This window comes from Saccostrea echinata, unplaced genomic scaffold (assembly GCF_033153115.1).
Source record: "Saccostrea echinata isolate AGI-Se365-2 ecotype Australia unplaced genomic scaffold, CSIRO_AGI_Sech_v1 ptg000054l, whole genome shotgun sequence".
NCBI classification, from domain to species: Eukaryota; Metazoa; Mollusca; class Bivalvia; order Ostreida; family Ostreidae; genus Saccostrea; species Saccostrea echinata.
The window spans coordinates 62956577-62980220 of NW_026889803.1; the positions used below are offsets into that span (position 1 = coordinate 62956577).

Consider the following 23644-nt stretch of genomic DNA (forward strand, 5'->3'; position numbering starts at 1 on the left):
TTGAAAACCATTGTCTACCTCAGCTGTGCCTCGGTTGACAATTGTTTTCTTGGGGTGAAAATTTTCAATGTTACACTCAACTAGATGCAATACTTATATGTACAAAACCTTAAAGCTTTCAATTTCAATTAATGAACAAGATTTTTTTTCCAAACCTTAAGTGAATGATGTTCTTATATAGTCATTGGAAATATATGATAAGTGTTAAAGAAAAATTTACTATACACAGAATATTGGGAAAAGTTAATTCTTTGTGAAGTTTTTGACATTTCTGCAAATCTCTGATTTTTTTCCTGGGAACTTCAACATTCAAAGGTCCAAGTCAGCATCCTAAGCATGTTGGATAGAATCCATCCCTAGATTCATCTTCCATACAAGTGTGGTCCAAGTAAACTTAATATTTACTTTGGAATGGACCAGTTACAAAGTCTTTAACCTGTCCAATCATCTAAAAAATGTAGATCAGATTCAGCATCTGAAACAAGTCTGGTAGTGTGTATCCCTATATGTATCATCAATGTAAGTTTGGTCCAAATATGACTTATAGTCACCTGACAAAAGAATTGCTCATTTAATTTAAACCGGAACATCCATACCAACACCAGGGAAATAGCATAAGCTCATCCCAACTTTATCAAGATGAGCTAAAATTAAAGAAAAGATTGAATACTTCTATGACATATGACTTCTGTAACTATCCATGGCTAAGTAGTTCTTTTGAGATTTTTTTTGATATATATCATGTATATATTAAAAAGTGTGTAACAAGGCATCGAGACATCATTGTATTGTGATGCAGAAGGGGTCGTAATGAGACATCAATTTATTAAATGAAGTATTTGTGGGTTTTTTAATATACCTTTTGGAAGTATATAATGCACACATTTTGTTTTTAAAATTATAATTTATACATACTCTCCAGCCAAAGACAATTTACCACAAGTTTGATTAAAACTGTTTCTGTGGTTCTTAAGATCATTTAGCTCTGGTATGTGAGCTAAAAACTGAAGAGTAAATAAGCATTTCCCAATGATTTCTTTAAAGGTATACTTGTTTATCTAAACATGTGTTTCAATATGATTAAATAAAGGATGGATCTATATATGTAGGTATGTAACAATCTGAACAGAAAATCTGCTGAGTCACACATTCCTCAATATCTATATAAGGAGTTATCTTATAAATAATGACTTAAACAGTCACTCTTCCTTATAAGGAATAAATAGGAGCATCAACAGGGATTACTAGAAAACTGACAAAAATTCAAAAGTCAAAGAAAGAATTCAAGATGGAAACTTTCTTTGATATGGTTTAAGGAGGAGAAGGACCTTGAGCTGAAAAAAAAAATTGTAATTCAATTTTTTTCAAATTTTGCATATGTCTAATTAAGTATATTATACTTTCATGTAAATTAGTTGAATCTGATTCGTCGAGAAACATTTGTTAAAAAACACTATTACCCGCTGAATAATGAAGCCAAGTCCTCCAGCGAGCAACATTTAACATTGCTTGACGACGGGTGATATTCTAAAAAAATAGTGACTGCGCAGAATTTATGCGCACAAGATTCACTGTTATATGTATTTGTATAAAACATTCAGTATAATAAATATTGCATGTAATTGAGTGTAACATTGAAAATTTTCACCTTGGGGTGAAAATTTTCAATGTTACACTCAACTACATGCAATATTTACATAATATCCCACATATCTTGAAGCAGTTACATCATTAAGTTTCTTACCTTATTTTGGAGATAATTGAATGACAAATACTATACCCTACAGTATCTAAGTGGAGTTTTAAATTAATTCTCCATGTTTCCAGGCTCATTACTCCTCTGTCCATAATGGGATTTTTTAAGCATATACATAAAATATTAAAGTGGATGTGTATCTTTTAAAATATTTCAGGGTATAAATAGGGTTTAAAATTCGAAAAAAGCAAGTTTCTTCTATCACAATGCATCTGGATAGCGAAAATTATGCACTTTTTAAGACAACTTAAACAATAAAAAATGTTATTTACAAAAAACTCTATCATGATTCAATGTTTTTTAATTTACGTTGAAATGCAAATCCTTCAAATTATTGATTAACTGTAAAAATTTCTAATGGTAAAGCTGACCTCAATATTTCACAGGACATCGTTAAAGAGGACAAAAGCATGACAAAATTGTGTAATGCTACATTTCTCGAGTACGGGAAAAACCAACTATGACATCACACGTAAGCTAAATAAGCGAAATAAGATATACCTACATAATATTTCCGTCATCAGCCATGCAAAAATAATTTTTGTGTTCCCTGTTTCTCAAAATATTTCATCATATACTGATTATGACCTGTTTTTACATAATAATACCGCCCCTGTGTTCACCGTGTATGATCTTGCTGTACTAACAGATCGTGTATGACGTCGCCAACTTGTTGGATGTGCAGTTTAGGGAGACGGAGGAGTGGATCAATCTTTTTCATAATTTGTAATGTTTACAAGAATGTTAAAACTTTTTTCATTTTTTTTTTTTTTTATATAAGATGGTAATTAAAGTTTAAAAATTGTCAAAAATTTACACAAGAACTGATGGTTTACACGTTTTACACTTATATAAACAGAGACTATGACATAGTTAAACAGAGTCATGTGACCATGTGTCCTTCATCCCCTTAACTTCCTTAGATATAGATTGATTTCTTCTCCCATGTTTTGTAGATTCAAATGAATTTTTTCCTTGAGCTTTTTGATTTGCGTTGAATCATTTTGTTTTTTTGAATCATTTGGGTTTGGGTGCATTTTCATTTATATCACTGAGATCATAAATTAACAGGTGGAAAAAATCCAGATGTCAACTGTAATCAACAGGAAATCATATACCGTAGTACGTTTTTCTGTGTGGGATTAATTTACACATGTACATGGTATTCCAAGAAGTCCACATTATTTTTCTACATGCAGTTTGAACACTTATTTTGATTCCACAGAATGTAAACTTAAATTATTAATTCATAACCAGAAATGCTGCTTACAATGATTACCAAGGCATTTAAAAATACTTAAAAGTCAATGCACATTGTTTATGATCAGCAAATCCGGTAGGTATACAATTTATCAACACATTTATAAACATACGAGACCCTTGGACAATAACATTTTTTTTTATACCTGTGTTCACTGGTGTCACATCAATCGTGTCACATTTCTCTTCCAAACTGATGAATACATAGGGAACTTCTTATTGTTAACTGTTATGTTAATGCTTGCTATAGTTTACAAGTTCTAGCTTTGTTAATCATTTTACCTCAACTGTGACCTCACTCCAATGGAAATGACTTACCAATAAATGTAAATCTAAATAATATGGAAATGCTTAAGCTTTATCAATACATGTGTATTCAAGTTTAAATATTAGCCAGAATCTATGTGACCTGATATTTTGTAGAACATATTTATAAGTCTTCCCCACATACTCCTGAAAACTTTTAACCTTTCCATGACTCCACTCTAGCAAAAGAAGCCATTACTTAAAGGTTTTCTACCATGAAAATAAAATTTTTTAGTTTATGCCAAATAAAAATATTTAGTTTATGTTATGCCAAAATTCAATTCCCTTCCCTCATTATTAATATGAAATACTTTGAAAACTACCTGTGGTTGACAACTTTGTGCACTTTTTTGGTTGTCTATGACCATTTTGTCTTTTTTGACCTAGTGGCTCTGGTGAAATTTTTTATTTAACATATACCATTGTATTTTCACATCTCTTCAGGTCACAACCATTCATCTATATAGCCCTTGAATCAGTTTGGTTGTTAAAAAATATAAATACAGTACTGAGATGGCAAAGACAAAACTCAAACTTCAATCAAGAAAAGCTTACTAAAGCCTTCAGAGAGTATATAGTAATGGTTTATTTTGTAAGGCCTACCTACTGAAAAACTCTTTTCCTTTTTAATACACATTTATTATTTATCTTGCAATCACCAATTGCATTGACCATATAAAGGTAAGCTAATAAACCAAAGCTATATTCTGTCAATGCTGAAACAAAGCCTCCTGCATTCCTATGTCTTTAAAAGCATCAACTTCATATAGGCTAAACTGCATTGTTATGCCAAGATGTCAGAGTTTCAACTGCAGAAATGTACTTAATTTTTTTTTTAAAAAAGCTTGTTTGGAGGTCAAATGTAAAAGTATGTTGCAGGATAATCAAAATACATGATAACTGTCTTGAAATATAAGCGATATTTAGGCACGGGTCAAAAATGTGATACAGGGTGCAGCAAGCCCTGCCTTCCATCATGTTTTCTTACCCTCACCCAAATAGTGCTTATATTACATATATTTCAAGACAGTAACAATGAATTGTATATTTTTATAAGGAATAAACAATTTCTCTGTTGTACAATGAAACCTACCTGGGCTATAAGGTTGATAATAATCCTCAAGGTCACTAAGTTCACGACATATGACCTCTGTTGTGTCACCATCATTGCCATACATAACCAATTTCAGCATAGGTCTGAAGAAAAGACAGAAGAGAATGTACAAGATTCCTCTGAATTTTAAATACTATAAATGTGCTCCTTTAAAGCACATATAACTTAGACCAAACAAAATACACGTTAATTTCCACTTTCCTGACCGACCCTATATTTAATTGCCAACCCTTAAACTTTTTATGCCAATTTTTTTTTTTTTTTATAAATTGATTACATTTTCAACAGTGAAATACTGTATATTATGCACTCAATAAAACTCAGTCTGATATTTTCACAGACTTGTTATTTTCACGGAGAAAATAACAAGCGTTATTTTCACTGTGGTTACTTTCACTGTGAAAATAAATTTATTGATAAATTCTCCTTCCTTTTATAAAGACTGTAAAAGAAAATTCTCCAGGAGTCCCTATAGATAACAAGAGTGAATAAACCATTCCTAACACTGACTAAAACTGCTTAAATTTCTCCAAATTATTACTATAATCTATGTTTACAATTTTCAACCTCACAATTGCTTAGCTATGACTTTTCACAACCACTCAGCTATGTTGTCACAGCCTATGCCACTACATTATGAAAAGACAGCCAATAGGCAATGAAGACAAAGGGAGAAGAACCAGTGAAAATTTCAGGAGCAGAAAATTCAACGTTTTGAAGTGTAGGATATGGAATTTATTTCATTTGTGAGACAGGATTTTTTTTATATTTTCACTCGTACTTCCAATTGAAATTGAAAATTTAAATAACAAGAGGCCCATGGGCCACAACACTTATCTGAGTCACTATCTCCCTTCTATTCTTCATCAGTACATTTTTTTCCCTGTATATTCCTAGGTAAAACTTTGATTGCCCATTTTGGTCCCTCCCTAACTATGGGGGTCATGAATTGAACAAACTTGCATCTACACTTCCTAAGGATGCTTCAATATAAGTATGACTAATCAACTGGCTTTGCTGTTCTTGACAAGAAGATTTTTAAAGGTTTTTCCTATATATTCCTATGTAAAATTGATCATCCATTGTGGCCCCACCCTACCCCTGGGTGTCAAGATTTGCACAAAATTGAATGAAGCTTTCACATAAGGTTCAACTCTTCTGGCCCAGTGGTTCTTGAGAATATTTTGAAAGATTTGTTGCTATATATTCCTATGTAAAACTTTAATCACCTATTGAAGTCCCCTCCCCTGATTTGAACAAATGTGAATTTATACTCTATAATAAGCTTCCAAATTTCAACTTTTCTGGCTCATTGGATCTTGAAAAGAGGATTTTTAAAAGATGTCAAAAAATTTTAATTTATTCTTAATTATCTCCCCTTGAAAGAGGCACTTTATTTACAAAAAGTTCAATCCCCTTCACCCAAGGATGCTTTGTGGCAAGTTTCGTTGAAATTGGCCCTGTGGTTCTTGAGAAAAAGTTGAAATGTGAAAAGTTTACAGATGGATGGACAGACAAAATGTGATCAGAAAAGCTCAGAGTCATCCAAGAACTACTCAATCACCATCCTATCAATTAACTGTTTCATATTTGTTTCAGTATATAATGTTCATTTTTATAAAATTTCTATATTTTCATAGCTAGTGTATTCAATGTATCAAAGATATTTACTTACTCAGGTATTCGTTTGGCTTTAACTCCAACTGGATGCTGCATGAATATATAACATTAATGCAAAATCAGAATCTCTTTTTCATAAATCTTTTATACTTACAAAAATACTTTTTATATTTGAATGCATATTTTGCAAAACATTTAGTAAGTATATAAAAAAAAATATAGGGGTATTGAACTTATATTGGTGAATATTGGCACAAATTGGCTGTACAAATGTACGAGCTTGCGAGTGCATTTGTACAGCCAACTCATGCCAATATTCACTAATATAAGTTCAATATCTCATTTATCATATAGCTAAAACATTTTGAATTGATTTATATGAATCATTTCAATTATATTCAGTAAATTTGATAGTCAGTAAATTTTAGTTCAGTATCAGAATTAAATTCAGAATTAAAATTGTCCACTATCATCATCTTTCCTGTAAGCATTCAATATCACATCATTCTGATGACCTTAACAAGCATTATATGATTTACTTATTGAGGTTTTTATTGAGGCTAATAAGTACTAAATTATGAATAAATAATTTTAATTTTGTGTGAGAATAGACAGATCTTACCTACTCTTTATAAATATTGTCATTGAGCGGTTGACCAGACGACATTTTTTGTTTACAACGAGGCAATATTGAACGTTGGTATTCTGAATGTTTCGGGACATGCTGGTACATGTATATGTATATAATGCAAACTCAGCATTCAATAAAATGCCAATATGTTAAATGCTAATTTTTTTTTTTTTTTTTTTTAGACTTTTAGTAGTTTTTTATTATAGACTATTTATTAGCTATATAATAAATCTTAATATTTGTCTCAGTGATTTTGAAAAATTATAATGCTTTTCATCAGCCTCCATTTGCATTACGTATTTGCAGGGAAATGGTTTAGGTTTATTCCAGAGTAGTATTTTGATCTCTCTTGTAATACCTATACTATACCTTTCCTTTAATCTGTAGACCTATCATTGTGACTGCTCCTCCATGTTCGTACGTGATAGGGGGCGTGTCTGACCATCCTCCAGACACATCGATACGTGCCGGGCAAAGGGCCGTCACCCATTTATTGATAAAGGGCATCGAACAGGGCTCAGGTTTAAAGTACTATATACATAAACAAAATTGTAATGTACAACAGGATACTGGGTAAATTTTATGAAATGCACAGAATCTAAGGGCTTAACTGTACGCAACAACAACATCAACACAAGATTAAAAATTCTGAACAATTTTCTGGGAAATACATTATTTCAATTTACTACATGACAAGAAGTGTGTTTTTCACAAGATAAAATGTTACTTAGTGTAACCAACCATCATTTTTTAAAATTCAAATTAGAAATGAAAAATCAAAGGTTGTTGGTATCGGATTAAATTACATAAATCACAAATGTAAAACATCTTGATTCAACAGACAGTCACATCCATTATTGTGTGCATTAAAGTTCATTATCACAACGGTCAAATTTTAATTATTATAGCTACCCTTCTTGTTCAGAATCTTGTGTCTGAATTTGTATTAACATTCTAAAATGTGTTTTCCAATAATTCAATTTACGTCACTCCATGACTTTAAAGTTGTGTTTCTACTTGCCAATTTTATTAAAAATACTTGCATGACATTTAATCTATTATCATAATCCCAAATAAGCAAACAGATGCACAAGTAAACAGATGTACGAATAAACAGACATACAATGTTAAAAAAGAAATGACTTACTTCTTTGGCAGTCATTACAGCGTGACGTATGAGTATCTGGGCAGCCCCCTCATAATGCCTGGCCGCCCTCACTAACAGATCGGCCCGGTCTAACCATTTTGTCCGCTCCTTGGCCAGCGCACTCACTCCCTTCTCCAGCTCCTTATTCTACAGTACAGCCATCATACCACTGTTAATTATCCTTATTCTACAGTACAGCCAACATACCACTGTTAATTATCCTTATTCTACAGTACAGCCATCATACCACTGTTAATTATCCTTATTCTACAGTACAGCCATCATACCACTGTTAATTATCCTTATTCTACAGTACAGCCAACATACCACTGTTAATTATCCTTATTCTACAGTACAGCAGTCATACCACTGTTAATTATCCTTATTCTACAGTACAGCCATCATGCCACTGTTAATTATCCTTATTCTACAGTACAGCCATCATTCCACTGTTAATTATCCTTAAGCTACAATACAGCCATCATACCACTGTTAATTATCCTTAAGCTACAATACAGCCATCATACCACTGTTAATTATCCTTAAGGTATTAGGGGTGTAATGGTCATGACCTTGAATATGACTAAATTCAGTTTAGTTATAATGGACAACACTTCAGGCAATATTTCCCAAAGTTTCATGCAATTCTGTCCAAGCATAATTTCTCTATACTTATTTTCATGCCTGTACCCTCTAACCACTGGTGCACCTTTAATAGACAAAAGGTACAGATGTAATTTTTACCTCTACTCTAGTTATAGTCGCAAACAGTTGAATATTTCATGTATTCAGCTGCAACACTAAGCAGTACAGATTGCATATATGCATTCTTTTTAGTTCAAATTCATCAGGTATGATATATGAATACTTGTAATCGAGAGAACTTGTCTACTTTGAGTGATAATTTTGGCGATTTTCTTTCATAAAACCGTTTGTAATATTCTGTCAAAGAAAAATATGGTAGGAAAGATCAATAAAAGAACAATATCAATTTTGTGTAAGGTGTGTTAGTGATAATATAACAACAACAAAAAATTATTCAATCCACAATATTTATCTATATTCTGTATCATAGCGATGTACCCCTAAAAATTTAAGCCATTATTTTTTGTAAAGGTCATGGGATTTGTGATAATTAATGAAATGATGAACATATATAAACAACAGGTTATTGTCATATTGAATACACTTCACTTTAGTCAGATTCATTTGTTCAGAAGATTGACCTCGTCACAGTGACCTTGACCCAGACAAAGATTTGCAAAATGACCTACATTTTTGCAGCTTCCATGTGCATGAAGTTCTTTACAGATCAAAACATTACTATACAATGTAGACTAAAATATATACTGACAGAAACATAACCAAAAGGTAAAAAAAAAAAACTAATTTGTTCCCCACATGAATATAAAAAAATATCAATAAAAAATATTCAACCCCCCCCCCTTCTAAACAGTAAACTTATGTAAAAATAATTAATTAATGTAAATAAAATAACAAAAATCACCCTAACCCAACCCAGAATAAATCATTTATTCCCATATCTAATATTAATTTTTTTTCTTTAATGTTGTAAACATATTTACATTCTATTTTTTACTGATATATTTTGAACATCTCAGATATTTTTTCGCATGGACATTGAACGTCACTTATAAATTGCAGATTCTACAATGCACGCAATGCTACCTATTACGTACATTTTTCCCCTCAAACGGTTTGTTGATATTGACAGAATCACAAGAAATCGCGATGCGAATGTAAAGTTTTGAAGAAAGGTATACTTCGTTCGTTCTTCGAAAATGGTGCTATTTTTAGAAGTTGGAAAAACCCATGAAGTGTATATTTGAAGGTATCATCGTTTTGACTGCATATTTTGTCTAACAAGATATATTAACGTGTTTTCTACGTAATATCATATTTATTCTCTCCTCCGCTAAGTTATATTCCTTTTCTTTGGTGCATGTTTTATGTTAGCGTCCTAGGCCGTCTTGACGACACGCCATTTTTGTTTACGAAGTACAGTGTTCCGAAAACTGCCGATGTCAGACACCTCGGTAAATGCCGTCATTTTTACCGGAAATGGCGTATTACACCTCTAATACCTTAAGCTACAATACAGCCAACATACCACTGTTAATTATCCTTATTCTACAGTACAGCCAACATACCACTGTTAATTATCCTTATTCTACAGTACAGCCCACATACCACTGTTAATTATCCTTATTCTACAGTACAGCCAACATACCACTGTTAATAACCCTTATTCTACAGTACAGCCAACATACCACTGTTAATTATCTGAGATGTTATGTGATTGTCTCTTCTCTGATAATAATTGTGTTTCTAACAGTGTATTGAAGGGCATTCTTTAAAGTAAGTTTTTGTACTTAGATCATCATTCAACATCAAGATGACCTTTAAATAGAATGTCAAGGTTAAATCATAAGGTAGAAGAGACCATTATCTCATCTCAGCTGATAATTCACTGGAAAAATCTATACGATACTTTTACAAATTGGTTATGACATACAATTTTAATCCAAATCCCTTTCATTTTATCATCAAAGTTCTTCAAGAGCTGTATGCACTTTTCTTACAGTACATACATTGTAAGTCAAAGAGACATTCTCTGTCCCATACCAGTGACTTACCTAAGAAATCATTAGACACCTTGAACTAGAAATGTTATTTCCGTACATAATTATGTAATCCCCTCTTCAAATTCATTCAAAACATCAACATCATTATCATAGTAATGACCCATTATGTATCCCTTAACAATGAAGTCAATATACATATAATATGCCTTGATACTTTAAATGGGCCAGGATATAATTATTTTAAAATGTCTAAAGAAGCTATTAATTTCTGTGATAAGAGAACTGAGAATGTCATAAACAAGACAGAGAACATATAGTAACATATACTAAGTTATTTTATAAAATATAAGTGTGATATCTATTAGGGTCTTCATCTAAAACTTTTCACCTTTCAAGTATGCAGTTTTATTGTTATTATGTAACATGTATCGATAAATGGACAGGGTGATTACTGTGGTGTATCTGCATCTTGATACAGTATACCCAAATTATTGTGAAAGATCTAGTGGTTTTAAGGGGAAGAAGGACCTTTAGCTGAAAAAATACTTGTCATTCAATTTTTTTTATATTTTGTATATTTCTTATTAAGTATGTCCCACATATCTTAAAGCAGTTATATCATTAGGTTTCTTACCTTATTTTAGAGATATTGATTGACAAATATTATGCCCTACAGTATCTAAGTGGAGTTTTAATTCTCCATGTTTCCGGGCTCATCTGTCCATAATTGGATTTTTAAAGCATATATAAAAAATATGTAAGTGAACATGTATCTTTTAAAATATTTCAGAGTATGAATCGGGTTTAAAATTCGAAAAGGCAAGTTTCGTCTATCACACTGTATCTGGATAGGGAAAATTACGAACTTTTTAAGACAACTTAAACAACAAAAAACGTAATTTACAAAAAATCCTATCATTCAATATTTTTAAATTTACGTTGAAATGCAAGTCCTTCAAATTATTGATTAACTGTAAAAATTTCGAATGGTGAAGCTGATCTCAATATTGCACAGGACATCGTTAAAGACGACATAAGCAGGACAAAAACTTGTCATGTTTACATTTCTCGAGTATGGGAAAAAACCAACTATGACGTCATACGTAAGCTAGATATACCTACTTTAGATTTCCGTCATCAGCCATGCAAAAATAATTTTTGTGCTCCCTGTTTCTCAAAATATCTCATCATATACTGATTATGACCTGTTTTTATATAATAATACCGCCCCTGTATTCACCGAGTATGATCTTGCTGTACTAACGGATCGTGTATGACGTCACCGACTTGTCGGACACGCAGTTTAGGGAAACAGAGGAGTGGATCAATCTTTTTTCTTAATTTGTTAATGTTTACAAGAATGTTAAACTTTTCATTTTATTTATATAAGATGGTAATTAAAGAAAAAAATGCCAAACAATTATAGAAGAACTGATGCTTTACACGTTTTGCACTTATATAAAGGAGATTATGACGTAGTTTAACAGAGTCATGTGACCATGTGTCCTTCATCCCCTTAAAAGAAAGAGTAAGAAACTGAGAGTAACTGACCTTTGAACTTTTCTTATTTTAGTAAGTATTATTGTAAATATACTTTCATTTTATAATTAAAACAAATATTTTTCTTACATAATAAATCTAGAACCAATGAGTTATAAATAACATTCAGAAATATTGACACCAACTAACAGGATAATTAAGTTTGTGTGCAGGAAAACAGCTACCATATTTAATCTCTGATGTACTATTATTCTTGAGGTTCATGATCTCTCGGTTTATTATAAAATTTTCTTTAATGATAACGATTCTTCAAAAGAAATCTATACTATATATAATTGATATGCAAACATTTTCAGGGTACTTTGAAATGTTAGTACAGTGGAAAATTTGACAGAAATCACCATTCAATTTGACATTATATACTCTCTAATATCAGCTCATAAATTCACCTCTGTCATTGACATATACCACAGTGATAAGCAAATGAATAGTGCATTTGTTTTAATCCATTATAAATAAATGCCTGAACTAATGTTTGTCCTTTAAGATAGATATCTACTAAGTAGATCAAAAACTATTGGTTGAATTTGAAATAATACTTGGAATATCTTTTTTAAAAATTTCTATCAAAATTCTTGATGCGAGCCGATTGCAGAGGTGTCTGAGAGAGGAAGAATGATAACTCTGTAAGGGAGATTGGGAATAATAGGCAATAATTCTAGTAAGAGTTATCTCTCCTATCAGAGGGTTAATGAACCTTAATCATTGAATATATATATCCACTGAATATTTCATCCTTTATTTCTAATGAAAACTGATTGCCGTAATCAGTCGATTAACAACAAACTAGTTAGAACATGCATTTTTAAAGCCACCTGTTTAAAGGATTTCTGAAGAAGTAGACTCTTCTATCAATGTAAAACACAGAAAAATGACAATATTTTACTCACTTCTATCCACATAATACTTATAACTGTAGAGCTTCTTCATCTATTGTATTTATTCAAATAAGAACTAAATTTTAAATTTTATATCAAATGATACAGTACATATTATTAAATAGGCTAGAATTAAGTAAAAGGAATCAAAATTCAGACTGATTGTAAATACAAATTCAATATGATTAAAAAATATCATGAAACCATTTGTTTTGTTGTCCAAAAACAGGTAAGCATCTGGTTTAGGAATATCTTCAAACCAGCAACTGGTTCAGGATATCCTAAACCAGGCTAGCAAATTATGCTGAAATGTCTAATTACCTCTAGGAGATGGAATGCCTTTGCCCAGGCCTTGTTTGCCGCTGGTCCACTCCTTAACCCTCCCTTCTGTCCTGCTTTGGAGCCCAGTACGTCAGCTATATTAGCAAGTGTCCGTGCTGCTACTCCAGGATCACTCTGACAACTCTTAGCCACTGTAAGGAGATCAGTCTCTATACCATCAATACTCTATGCTTTTGAGCCCAGTATGATCATTCTCTATACTATCAATACTCTATACTTTTGAGCCCAGTATGAACATTCTCTATACTATCAATACTCTATACTTTTGAGCCCCATATGATCATTCTCTATACTATCAATATACATTTATTGCATTATCGTGAGGGAAATATGAAGATTTATTCAGCCAAGAAAAATCATATTCCCCGAGGGCTTCGCCCGAGGGGTATATGATATTTCTTGGCTGAATAAATCTTCATGTTTCCCGAACATTCATGTAGTAAATTGTTTATTATATCGAAACAAGCAAAAACTTTTACAATAAACATAAACTTTCTAATTCGGCACGGCTCTTAAAAATTCACTTTCAATTTTAACGTTGTGTTACTGAAACAATTTTCAGAAGTCTGTTAGCAATTTTATGACATGTACCAGGCTATTGTGACGTCTCAACTACTTTCTGGAGTTTTCGTTCAACGAACGATAACTATTGTGGGAATATGCACCAGGTCTCCGGAGAGGTTGAATATGATGAAAAGCATGACAACGACAGGGAAATATGAAGTTTTATGACCCTGTCACATGATAAGATAGAACCAATCAGATAACGCGTTGTATATAATAATTATAATGAGGTATAATAATACTCAATGCTTTACAGCCCAATATGATCATTCTCTATACTATCAATACTCTATACTTTTGAGCCCAGTATGATCGTTCTCTATACTATCAATACTCTATACTTTTGAGCCCAGTATGATTGTTCTCTATACTATCAATACTCTATGCTTTTGAGCCCAGTATGATCATTCTCTATACTATCAATCATTCTCTATACTATCAATACTCTATGCTTTTGAGCCCAGTATGATCAGTGTTTATACCATCAATACTCTATACTTTTGAGCCAAGTATGATCATTCCCTATACTATCAATACTCTATACTTTTGAGCCCAATATGATCATTCTCTATACTATCAATACTCTATACTTTTGAGCCCAATATGATCATTCTCTATACTATCAATATTCTACTACATGCTCCAATTCTTGGAAGGTACCAGGTCTCAAACAGGACTCTAAAATTTGCAAGAAGTTAATTAAAACATGAATATATTTCAAAAGCAATTTTAAATTAGCAACAAACAGAGATAATCAAGAAATTTTGAATACTGTACCTGTTTAAACCTTACCCAATCCCCAGTGGACATGATTCGAGAAAATAAGTGTCTTTACTTTGCTAGGACTCTCTTGCACATTAACATAACTTCTGTTATCTAGAAGAGGATTTTTGAAGATTCTTTTCCTGTATTGTAACTCAGGCTATCATTAAAAATATCTTTGTTTCCCCTAACCCGACCCAAAAATCTCAAGTTGGGTAGGTAGGTAAATTATTTTTTTTATACCCCCCGCACACGAAGTTTAGGGGGGGGGTATATTGGAATCAGCATGTCCGTCTGTCTGTAAATGAGATTTTGTCCAGACCATTTCTTGAAAACTGTTGCAAGGATTTGTCTGAAAATTTGTACACTTATTATTCACCATATGAAGGTGTGCACCTGGTATTTTCATCATGATTGGATAATTTTTTTGCATTTTACAGGTGTTTTTTTTTTTCATTTTTATTGTGTGGTTTTGTCCCGATCTGTTCCCAGAGATATTGCATAGATTTGTATGAAAATTTGTACACTTATTATTTACCATATGAAGATGTGCACCTGGTATTTTCAACATTATTTGATAATTTTTCTGCATTTTACAGGTGTTTTTTTTTTCACTGTTATTGACTTAGTCATTTCAAGTTCATATCTAAGGTTTGAGACATAGAATCTAGAACATCTGTACAAAAATGTGAACTACAGCTTAAAACTACTCATTAGAACTAAAAAAAAAATCACATAATATTAAAAACAGTTTTTACATTACACAGCAGATAGTGTAAATCTATTTGTCCCTTTGGAGTAATGAGTGGACATCCATCCAGTTAAAGATTAATTAATGAGTTCATTGTGGGAAGCGGTTAGGGCATCTCTGATCAAGCAGGTCTTACACTTTATCTATATCTCCTGGGAATTGGGCAGAAAGAAATAAAGATCTCTGTTGTCTAAGCCTCTTAATTGTAATTTATGTCTGTCAAAATACATAGTTACTGAAACCAGCCTTTTATTTTTAAAATGAGTTTGATATAAAGGTATTAAGATCAATTTGACTTTGTATAATTAATTATGATATTTTTTTTTCAACAATCAATTTGCAGAGTGTCATGTCTCACAAAGATGACAGATAGTTGCAAACTATTTTTTCAATGTAATAAAAAACACTGTAATTATTAGTATTGATGTTTTATTAAGCTGCACCTTAATTTCATTCATTGAAAAAAATATAATGAGTAATTAAATTTTCACTCTAAATGTTTAAGCAAATTGTGAACACCTCTCACATTTAGAAAACATTAGTGATTTGGTACCTTCTCTGAAAAACCCAGCGGGGGGTATTTGTCCCTTTTGGACAGTTCTAGTTCTGACAGCAGTTTTGAAAATACATTCTTAAAACTTGAATAATATCTTTATATATAAGAAAGAACAACATAAACCGATTTTTAAACCGAATATCATACAAATGAAGCAACATGTATGGTAAATTAATTCACAAATATTTTTCATTTGAACTTGTGAAATATTTCAGGCCAGCGTAATTTTATTGAAATCGAATATTTACAAAAACACAAGATTCGCAAATATTCAACCATCGGACATCCGAGTGTATTTTTCAAACCTACTATCATCGTCGAGAACTTACACAGACAAAATGTCAAGGGTCTCGTGTGGCGCAGTGATTCCAGTGTTTCGTTTTGGAGTGACGACGTAATTCAGGAGCTTATTCTAAGTCACAGGTCTCGAAGAGGGACGTGGAGACTGGTCAGTCGAATAAGACCCTAAAAAATGCAGGTCCATTGTCGCTGTATACATGTAGATTTTGGCACGAAAAAGATCCCTTACTGATGCTTAATGATCAATGACCATAAGTGCCGAGTAAAAGTCTAAATTAGTAGCCCTCCACCGGCCCAACAATTTTAAAGGTATTTTGAAGCAAAGAAACAACCTGTTTTCAAGGGCCAAATTAAAAAAAATACACTGGACATATCAGGAAGCCGTACCATAAGCAAATTTTAAAGATTTCAACACTAATTGGAAAGAGTGTATAAACAATATTTAAATCAACCAAACCATATCTAAAATGATTAAAGTTTCATATATCTAATGTTAAAGTCATGAAGTTAATACCCCATAGATAAAAGGATTGAAGAAACGACATCAGAATTACATGTATATTTATCAAGATGAAATAATCATTCAAAGACATATTTACAACTCCTATGGTCCTATATAGTAAAAATAGGACTGTTTATGAACTATGAACTGTTTATTAGATAGAAACGAATGAACTGCAGTGAAATTTATTGATATGCATACACAAGGTGGGTCTCTCATCTGCTCATGAGGCAGAACTAACCCTCTGTGGCCACATGTTGTGGCCGCCAAATGAGAGTAAAACAAAAGCAACCTTTCTGATAAAAAACGAATTTTGATAAAATTTTATTTCATAAAGTTGATAAACAATAAAAAAATTATTTTAACCATCTTATTAAAAAAACTTTTCAGTCGGCATGATTTAAGTGGGTCGGTCGTGTTAGGGGAAACAAAGGTATATTTTATTTTGGCCTCATGTGAATATTTGGACCCACCTAAGCTTAGGGACATGGGATTTAGTCTATGATAAAACCAGAGACCTCAGAATGGAAAGCCCGGAAGGCTCTGGTTTTATCCTACATTAATAACCCCAACCGGAAGTTCTTGTATCCCATCTAGAGTCTTGAAATTTATTTGAGTAGGAAAAGTCTCTCAAAGTGAACAATGTCATTTTAAAGTAGGTTAATGAGTGATATATTAATAAAATACAAGCATGAAGAATGGGTGCCTGGAATTGAGTGAGGTACCTTGTGGAAAGAAAAAGAAGGGGGTGACCCCATATATGAAACAAGTGAGTCAAGGACATAAAATAAACCTTTGGGTGATCAGCAACAACACACTCAAGTTTTCTTTCATTCAAATTAAGAGTTTCAAAGTTTGAAAATGTGATCATGGCACCTAATACCTGACATCTAAATTTGTGTTGAATATTATCCACATCAAAGTACTTTAAAGAAGGAATCTTGGACATTCCAATTAGGCAAATTTAAATCTTCCTATTAATAATATATATTAAGAAATGAAAAAAAATAGAATGGTTAACCAGTTACCATATTAGTTATCAACATCTGGATGTTTACTCATAAAGGTGAAATTAAATAACAACACAGAGATTGTTTACATGAATCGTAAAATGTGAGAATGTTCAGAAGATGCAAATTAAATCTAATCAAAGCATAAGTTTTGGTTTGACATCACCATGTTATAATTACTAAACAAACTAATGTTATCATAATCAAGTCAATATATGAAAATCAATTATTAGCATGTACTAAACTTTAATAAGCTAAGATTTTGAAATAAAGAAGGATTTAGTTGTTTTATTGATGAAAAAGAACTGTGAAATGTGAATTTAATGGAACTTTTTTCCTATTAAAACATGTAAACGCATGTTTATGTAAAGTAAATAAATATAGGATCTCCAATGATTTGTGGTTGGATATGATTTTCATCCAACAAGTTGTGTGTTTTTTATCCCCGAGCCTTGGCAAGGGAATAAAAAATGCACAAATTGGATAAAAGTCATATCCTGAACCACAAGTCATGGGAAATCCTTCTTATTACATGTTTTATACATCAATATCAATGTTTTACACTGTTTTCATATATGAATCCACATTATTTTACTTCATTACTTTCACACAAAACCCATTGTAACGTCACAGCTGTGGGATATGAAAAAAATATCCAATGAGTGATATCCACAGGATAAAGGAGTAAACGTGATAAATTGAAATCTTGTTGAAAAGTACCTAATTGAAATGACATGTTTTTAGAGTGTAATTAATTAAATAACACTAAAAGAACTTTAAATAAAAGACACAACAGAGTTTGCCACATCTGTTTCAGATTTGGATGTTTTACTGACTATAAACGATACAATCAATTTTTAAACTGATGCAGGCTACTGACAAATAAGTAAATTTTTCAGGGATTTCAACAACCTCATTTACAGTCAGCATGTAAATTCTATGGTCATTATAATGAACTTTTTGGCAAAGATAATTAACCTATCATTAAGTTGTATTTTGACTGATATGTTTCATACTAATTATTAGACCTTTGTATTTATACTAAACTTGACTACGGAATGTTCTGTCTAACTGATCAATATGTAGGCCTCACGGCAGGTGTGACCGGTCAACAGGGGATACTTACTCATCCTAGGCACCTGATCCCACCTCTGGAATTTCTGGTGGTCTGTGTTATATGCCCTATTCACAGATTTGTATTGTTTGTAGATTTTTTTTTAGATTGATCACTGTTTGTTATCTTCATCTTTTCCATTACAAGTAATTGAAAAAAAGTTCAATTACTTACTCCCAATGACTTTTAAAAATGTAATTAATTGTTATTATGTACTTAAAATAGTGGGCTTTATATTTTAGCGGCTTTGGCGCGGACAACGATGCGCTAATTTATGAATACTGCCAATAAATCATTTATCAAAACAATATATGGCACGTTTGTGAGTAGCGCTAATTCATGAATATGCCAACAACCCTATACCCATTGATTGCGCTAAATTTTGAATACGCCAATTTATGTACACGTACAGTATGCCTACATGATAAATCTGTGTGATTTACACAATAATCCCACTCACAGAACTAAAAAACTCACCTTTATTGAGTCACGACCTTATAAAGTTAGTACGTGTACAAGTTAAGGCTACATAATGACCAGTCAGTGAGCTTATGCAGTCAACTTCACTAGAAGCATTTTCTCCAACACTTGTCACTAAATGTCACTCATTTCATCTGAAGCATTTACCAAAAGCACTGTTTTTGAGAAATGACACTTTTAATTTCTGACTTTATTAAAGGTTACATATAGTGTTTAAAAGGAAATAAAACCTTCTCATACTCTTCGTGACTTTTTATGACTTCATAAGAAGTACAAAGCAAAAGATTATGTGACATTTAATTTTGATGAAATGACAAACAATATAATTTCATTGCAAAAGGCTACAATGCTCACCTGAGGTATATTTTCATTCCTGATATTCAGATATGTAGATAACTGCAATCCCTTATTCTGGATAAACCTTTCCTCCACAGCTTCAAGACTTACAGTATATGTACAGTATATTTGGGTTTGATGGGAGGTTTACAAACTGTAAGTTTTTATATATCTGTGTAAAATTTGTACCCATTTTATGCCCCATGGACCCTGGTTCCAGGGGTAAAGACTTGCACATGAAGACTTACTCATGAAGTTATTTTACTTGCATATTGATATGAAAAATAGAAGCTTTGTTGATTCAAGAAGAATTTTAAGAAGATTATTTTCTACAAATTCCCAAGTTACAGCAGTTCAGCTCTATGCAGTTGTGAATCTTTTCCACCACAAGGGGCTATGGATTGAAGACTATTAAATTCCCAAATATGGGGATGCTTGCATATTATTTTGATAACATTTCTTTCTGATACTCAAGACAAAGTGATATTAAAGGATTTTTGATATGGTAACTTAATTGTGACACTTGAGGAGTTTTTTGTGTATTACCCAACGTAAAACCTTGACCTCTTGTCATTGTGTCACATCCTAATTCCAGTGAACATTATTTCCAAAGAAACTAGTCAGAGATAATTTCATCTAAATTTCACACTATTTGTAACACAGCTGTTCTTAACAAAATATTTTTAAATATTTTCTTTACAGATGTACCTGTGTAAAATTTTTGACCCCCTACTGTGGCAGCAAACCTTGCCTTGAAGAACTACATTTGACCAATTATGAATCCACACTGTATGGGGATGCTTTCACATTATTTTGACTAATCACGACCCCATATTAAATTCTACTCTTGGGGCACTTGATTTGAATAACAACTTTTTTTTCCCCATCTCCTACTTTAAGCTCAGTTTTAAAGAAAGTAATTAAGATATTTTCATTCTACTTCATACTTCAACTCTTTCTGACCGTCTCCATGACCTTGACCTCACTTTCTCCAGATTTCACATTTAGCTAGAAATCATGTATTTTCTATACAACAATCTGTAAATCAAATCTAACAAGAGGCCCATTGGCCACATCACTCACCTGAGCACAATGGCCAGGAAAAAGCACAATCAATTCAGTATTGAAAAGTTAAAATGGGGGGGGGGGGGGGGCTTGAATTTTAAACTACCTGAGGATGCTTCCATATCAATATAACAAATGGCTTTGCTGTTCTTGAGCAGAAGATTTTTAGAGATATTTTCCTATATATTCCTTTGTAAAAATTTGATACCCCTTTGTGGCCCCACCCTATCCCAAGGGGTCATGATTTGAACAGACTTGAATCTACACTACCCAAGGATGCTTCCAAATCAATATGAATAAACATGGCTTTGCTGTTCTTGGGATAAAGTTTTTTTCCTTTATTTTCCTAAGTAAAACTTTGATCCCCCTTTGTGGCCCCACCCTACCACAAGGGGTCATCATTTGAACAAACATGAATCTATAATACCTGCGAATGCTTCCAAATCAATATAACTAAACAGGGCTTTGCTGTTCTTGAGAAGAAGATTTTTACGTTTTTTTCCTATATATTCCTATGTAAAAATTTGATCGTCCATTATGGCCCCATCTTAACCCCGGGGGTCATATTTGAACAAATTTGAATCTACACTACCTGAGGATCCTTCCATATCAATATGACTAAACATGGTTTTGCTGTTCTTGAGAAGAAGGTTTTTAAAGATTTTTTCCTATATATTTCTATGTAAAACTTTGATCCCCATTGTGACCCCATCCTACCCACAGGGGTCATGATTTGAACAAACTTGAATCTACACTACTTGAGGATGCTTCCATATCAATATGACTAAACATGGTTTTGCTGGTCTAGAGAAGAAGATTTTTAAAGATTTTTTCCTATATATTCCTATATAAAACTTCAATCCCCCATTGTTGCCCCACCCTACCCCCAGGGGTCATGTTTTGAAAAAAATGAATCTACACTCTGTAACAAAGGTTTCCTAAAAGTTTCAACTTTTTTGGGACAGCAGTTCTTGAGAAGAAGATTTTTAAAATATGCCACCAAATTAGGGCGTGGCCCTTCATTTGACAAACCTTGAATCCCCTTCACCCAAGGATGCTTTGTGGCAAGTTTGGTTGAAATTGGCCTAGTGGTTCTGAAGAAGAAGTCGAAAATGTGAAAAGTTTACAGACGGACGGACAGACAGACAGACGGACTACAGATAAAATGTGATCAGAAAAGCTCAGGTGAGCTAAAAACATTAACTCATAGACCACACAACAATTAGAGATAATGTACAAATGAAACAATAGACTATACAAAGAAGTATAAAAAAACAACAACATCCAATTAGTCACAAACCTGAATCTAGTTTTTCCAAAATAGATATGGAGAATCCATCGATTCCTGCACTGTTGTATATTGGATGAAACCCTTTATGGAGTCGCTGCAGCAAGGCATTTGTTATTTCTTCCTTCTTGACTTCATAAAACATCTCTCTGAAAATATTTGTCAAACATCATCTTACTTATAATTCATTATATATATATATATATATATATATATATATATATATATATATATATATATATATATATATTTTTTTTTTTTTTTTTTTTTTTTTTTACATATGTTCACACTCTTATAATCTGTTATGAAACTGTATATGTGTTTGAATCAAACCACATGTTCAAAAAGTGGGGGGAATTTATATAAAGAGCACCAAAGTACTATGCAAGATTTTTTAGAAATTAGTTTTAAATGTAAAATTATTGTTTTTCTTTCATTACAAACTAAATCTGAATATCTGAATAATTCTTTAACTAACAGAGCAACTGTTGGATGTAACGTATACATAATACAGAGGCCATGTAATAGCTGGCCATTATACAAGTACAATTTCTCCAAGCACCTTTACAGAATCTTCCCCAAGAAACACTAAACAGGTTCTCAGGCAGAGATATCACCCCTCACTATAAAACTCCCACCTCCAAAACTGATATGTTCAGCAACTCAATAGTCTGAGTAACTCTCTCCTGGCTATCTGAAAACTGCATGATGGCCCTCTGAGTGGTAGAGTAAACAATGACTCAGCTGTGAGAAAGTGCATGTCTGTATTGATGCACAGGGTATGTTGTCAAAGCTTGAGGAGTATTCAACAAAGTGCTCACCAACATTTCTTATCCCTTCAACAGACATGTTTATGAGAGCTCGCGAGTTCCCACTCCTTTGAACTGACATTATGTTAACAGTGATCTAGTGGTACCCCTAGTGCTACATGACATGCTTTAATGGCACACTGATGTAACCTCCAGAACAAAGATCCCAACCAAGCCCATTCCAAGTTTTCTTTTCTATGTTAAGCTTCCAAAGACGGATCGGTTTTGAGGTAAGAAAATTTTTTAAAATCACAACAAAAAATGCAACATACAAATATTTGCAATACATTTTACTCCATTTGATCGGCATCTCATTTAGGACTTCCAACTTCCTACAGAAGACCTTATTGTTTTCTGTCTGTTTTCTATCTCAGCTGTGAGCGGACGGATTTTTTTCAGGGATGATGCATCATGAGAATATCTCCAGACTTAATTATTTATCATTTTTTCAAAATTCACTTCTATTCGTGATTTTTGGGCAAATTCGTATTTTTTACAAAATACTACTCATTTTCATTTTCTCAATATGAGCATTGTGTCCGTTACTGAGTCCTGTTGTATCAAGCTTGAGTTTAAGGTTCACTGACCCTCTGATAAGAGAGGTAACTCTTACTGGCATAATTGACTATTATGTATTCCTTTAAGAAATTTACAAGTTGAAAGGCAATTTTCGTCAATTTTTACTCCACAAGATATACAGAAATTGTGTGCATTTTAATTAAAAATTAGATTTCTTTTGAGAAATGAAAGCATGTTTCATTTATGAGTGAACAAAGGGATGAAGAAACTAAATAAATAAAATACTGCGTGAAGGGCCATAATAAAAAAAAAAAATTCCTAGATTTTCATCATCGCCTGCCCCAATTTTTTTTATCCCGTTTCGCTTT

At 32.4% G+C, this 23644-nt stretch overlaps 1 protein-coding gene across 1 annotated transcript in view; it reads right to left on the reverse strand.

Annotated features, from left to right (window-relative positions):
* Positions 1–23644, reverse strand: part of LOC133172180 (L-fucose kinase-like) — a 71719-nt gene that overhangs the window by 14936 nt on the left and 33139 nt on the right. Inside the window, exons 16-21 of the mRNA XM_061307018.1 lie at positions 21961–22097; positions 13200–13351; positions 7835–7981; positions 7057–7218; positions 6112–6146; positions 4416–4519 (exon numbers count right to left, since the gene is read on the reverse strand). Of these exons, the coding sequence (XP_061163002.1) occupies positions 4416–4519; positions 6112–6146; positions 7057–7218; positions 7835–7981; positions 13200–13351; positions 21961–22097 (737 nt within the window). The remainder of the gene's footprint in view (positions 1–4415; positions 4520–6111; positions 6147–7056; positions 7219–7834; positions 7982–13199; positions 13352–21960; positions 22098–23644) is intronic.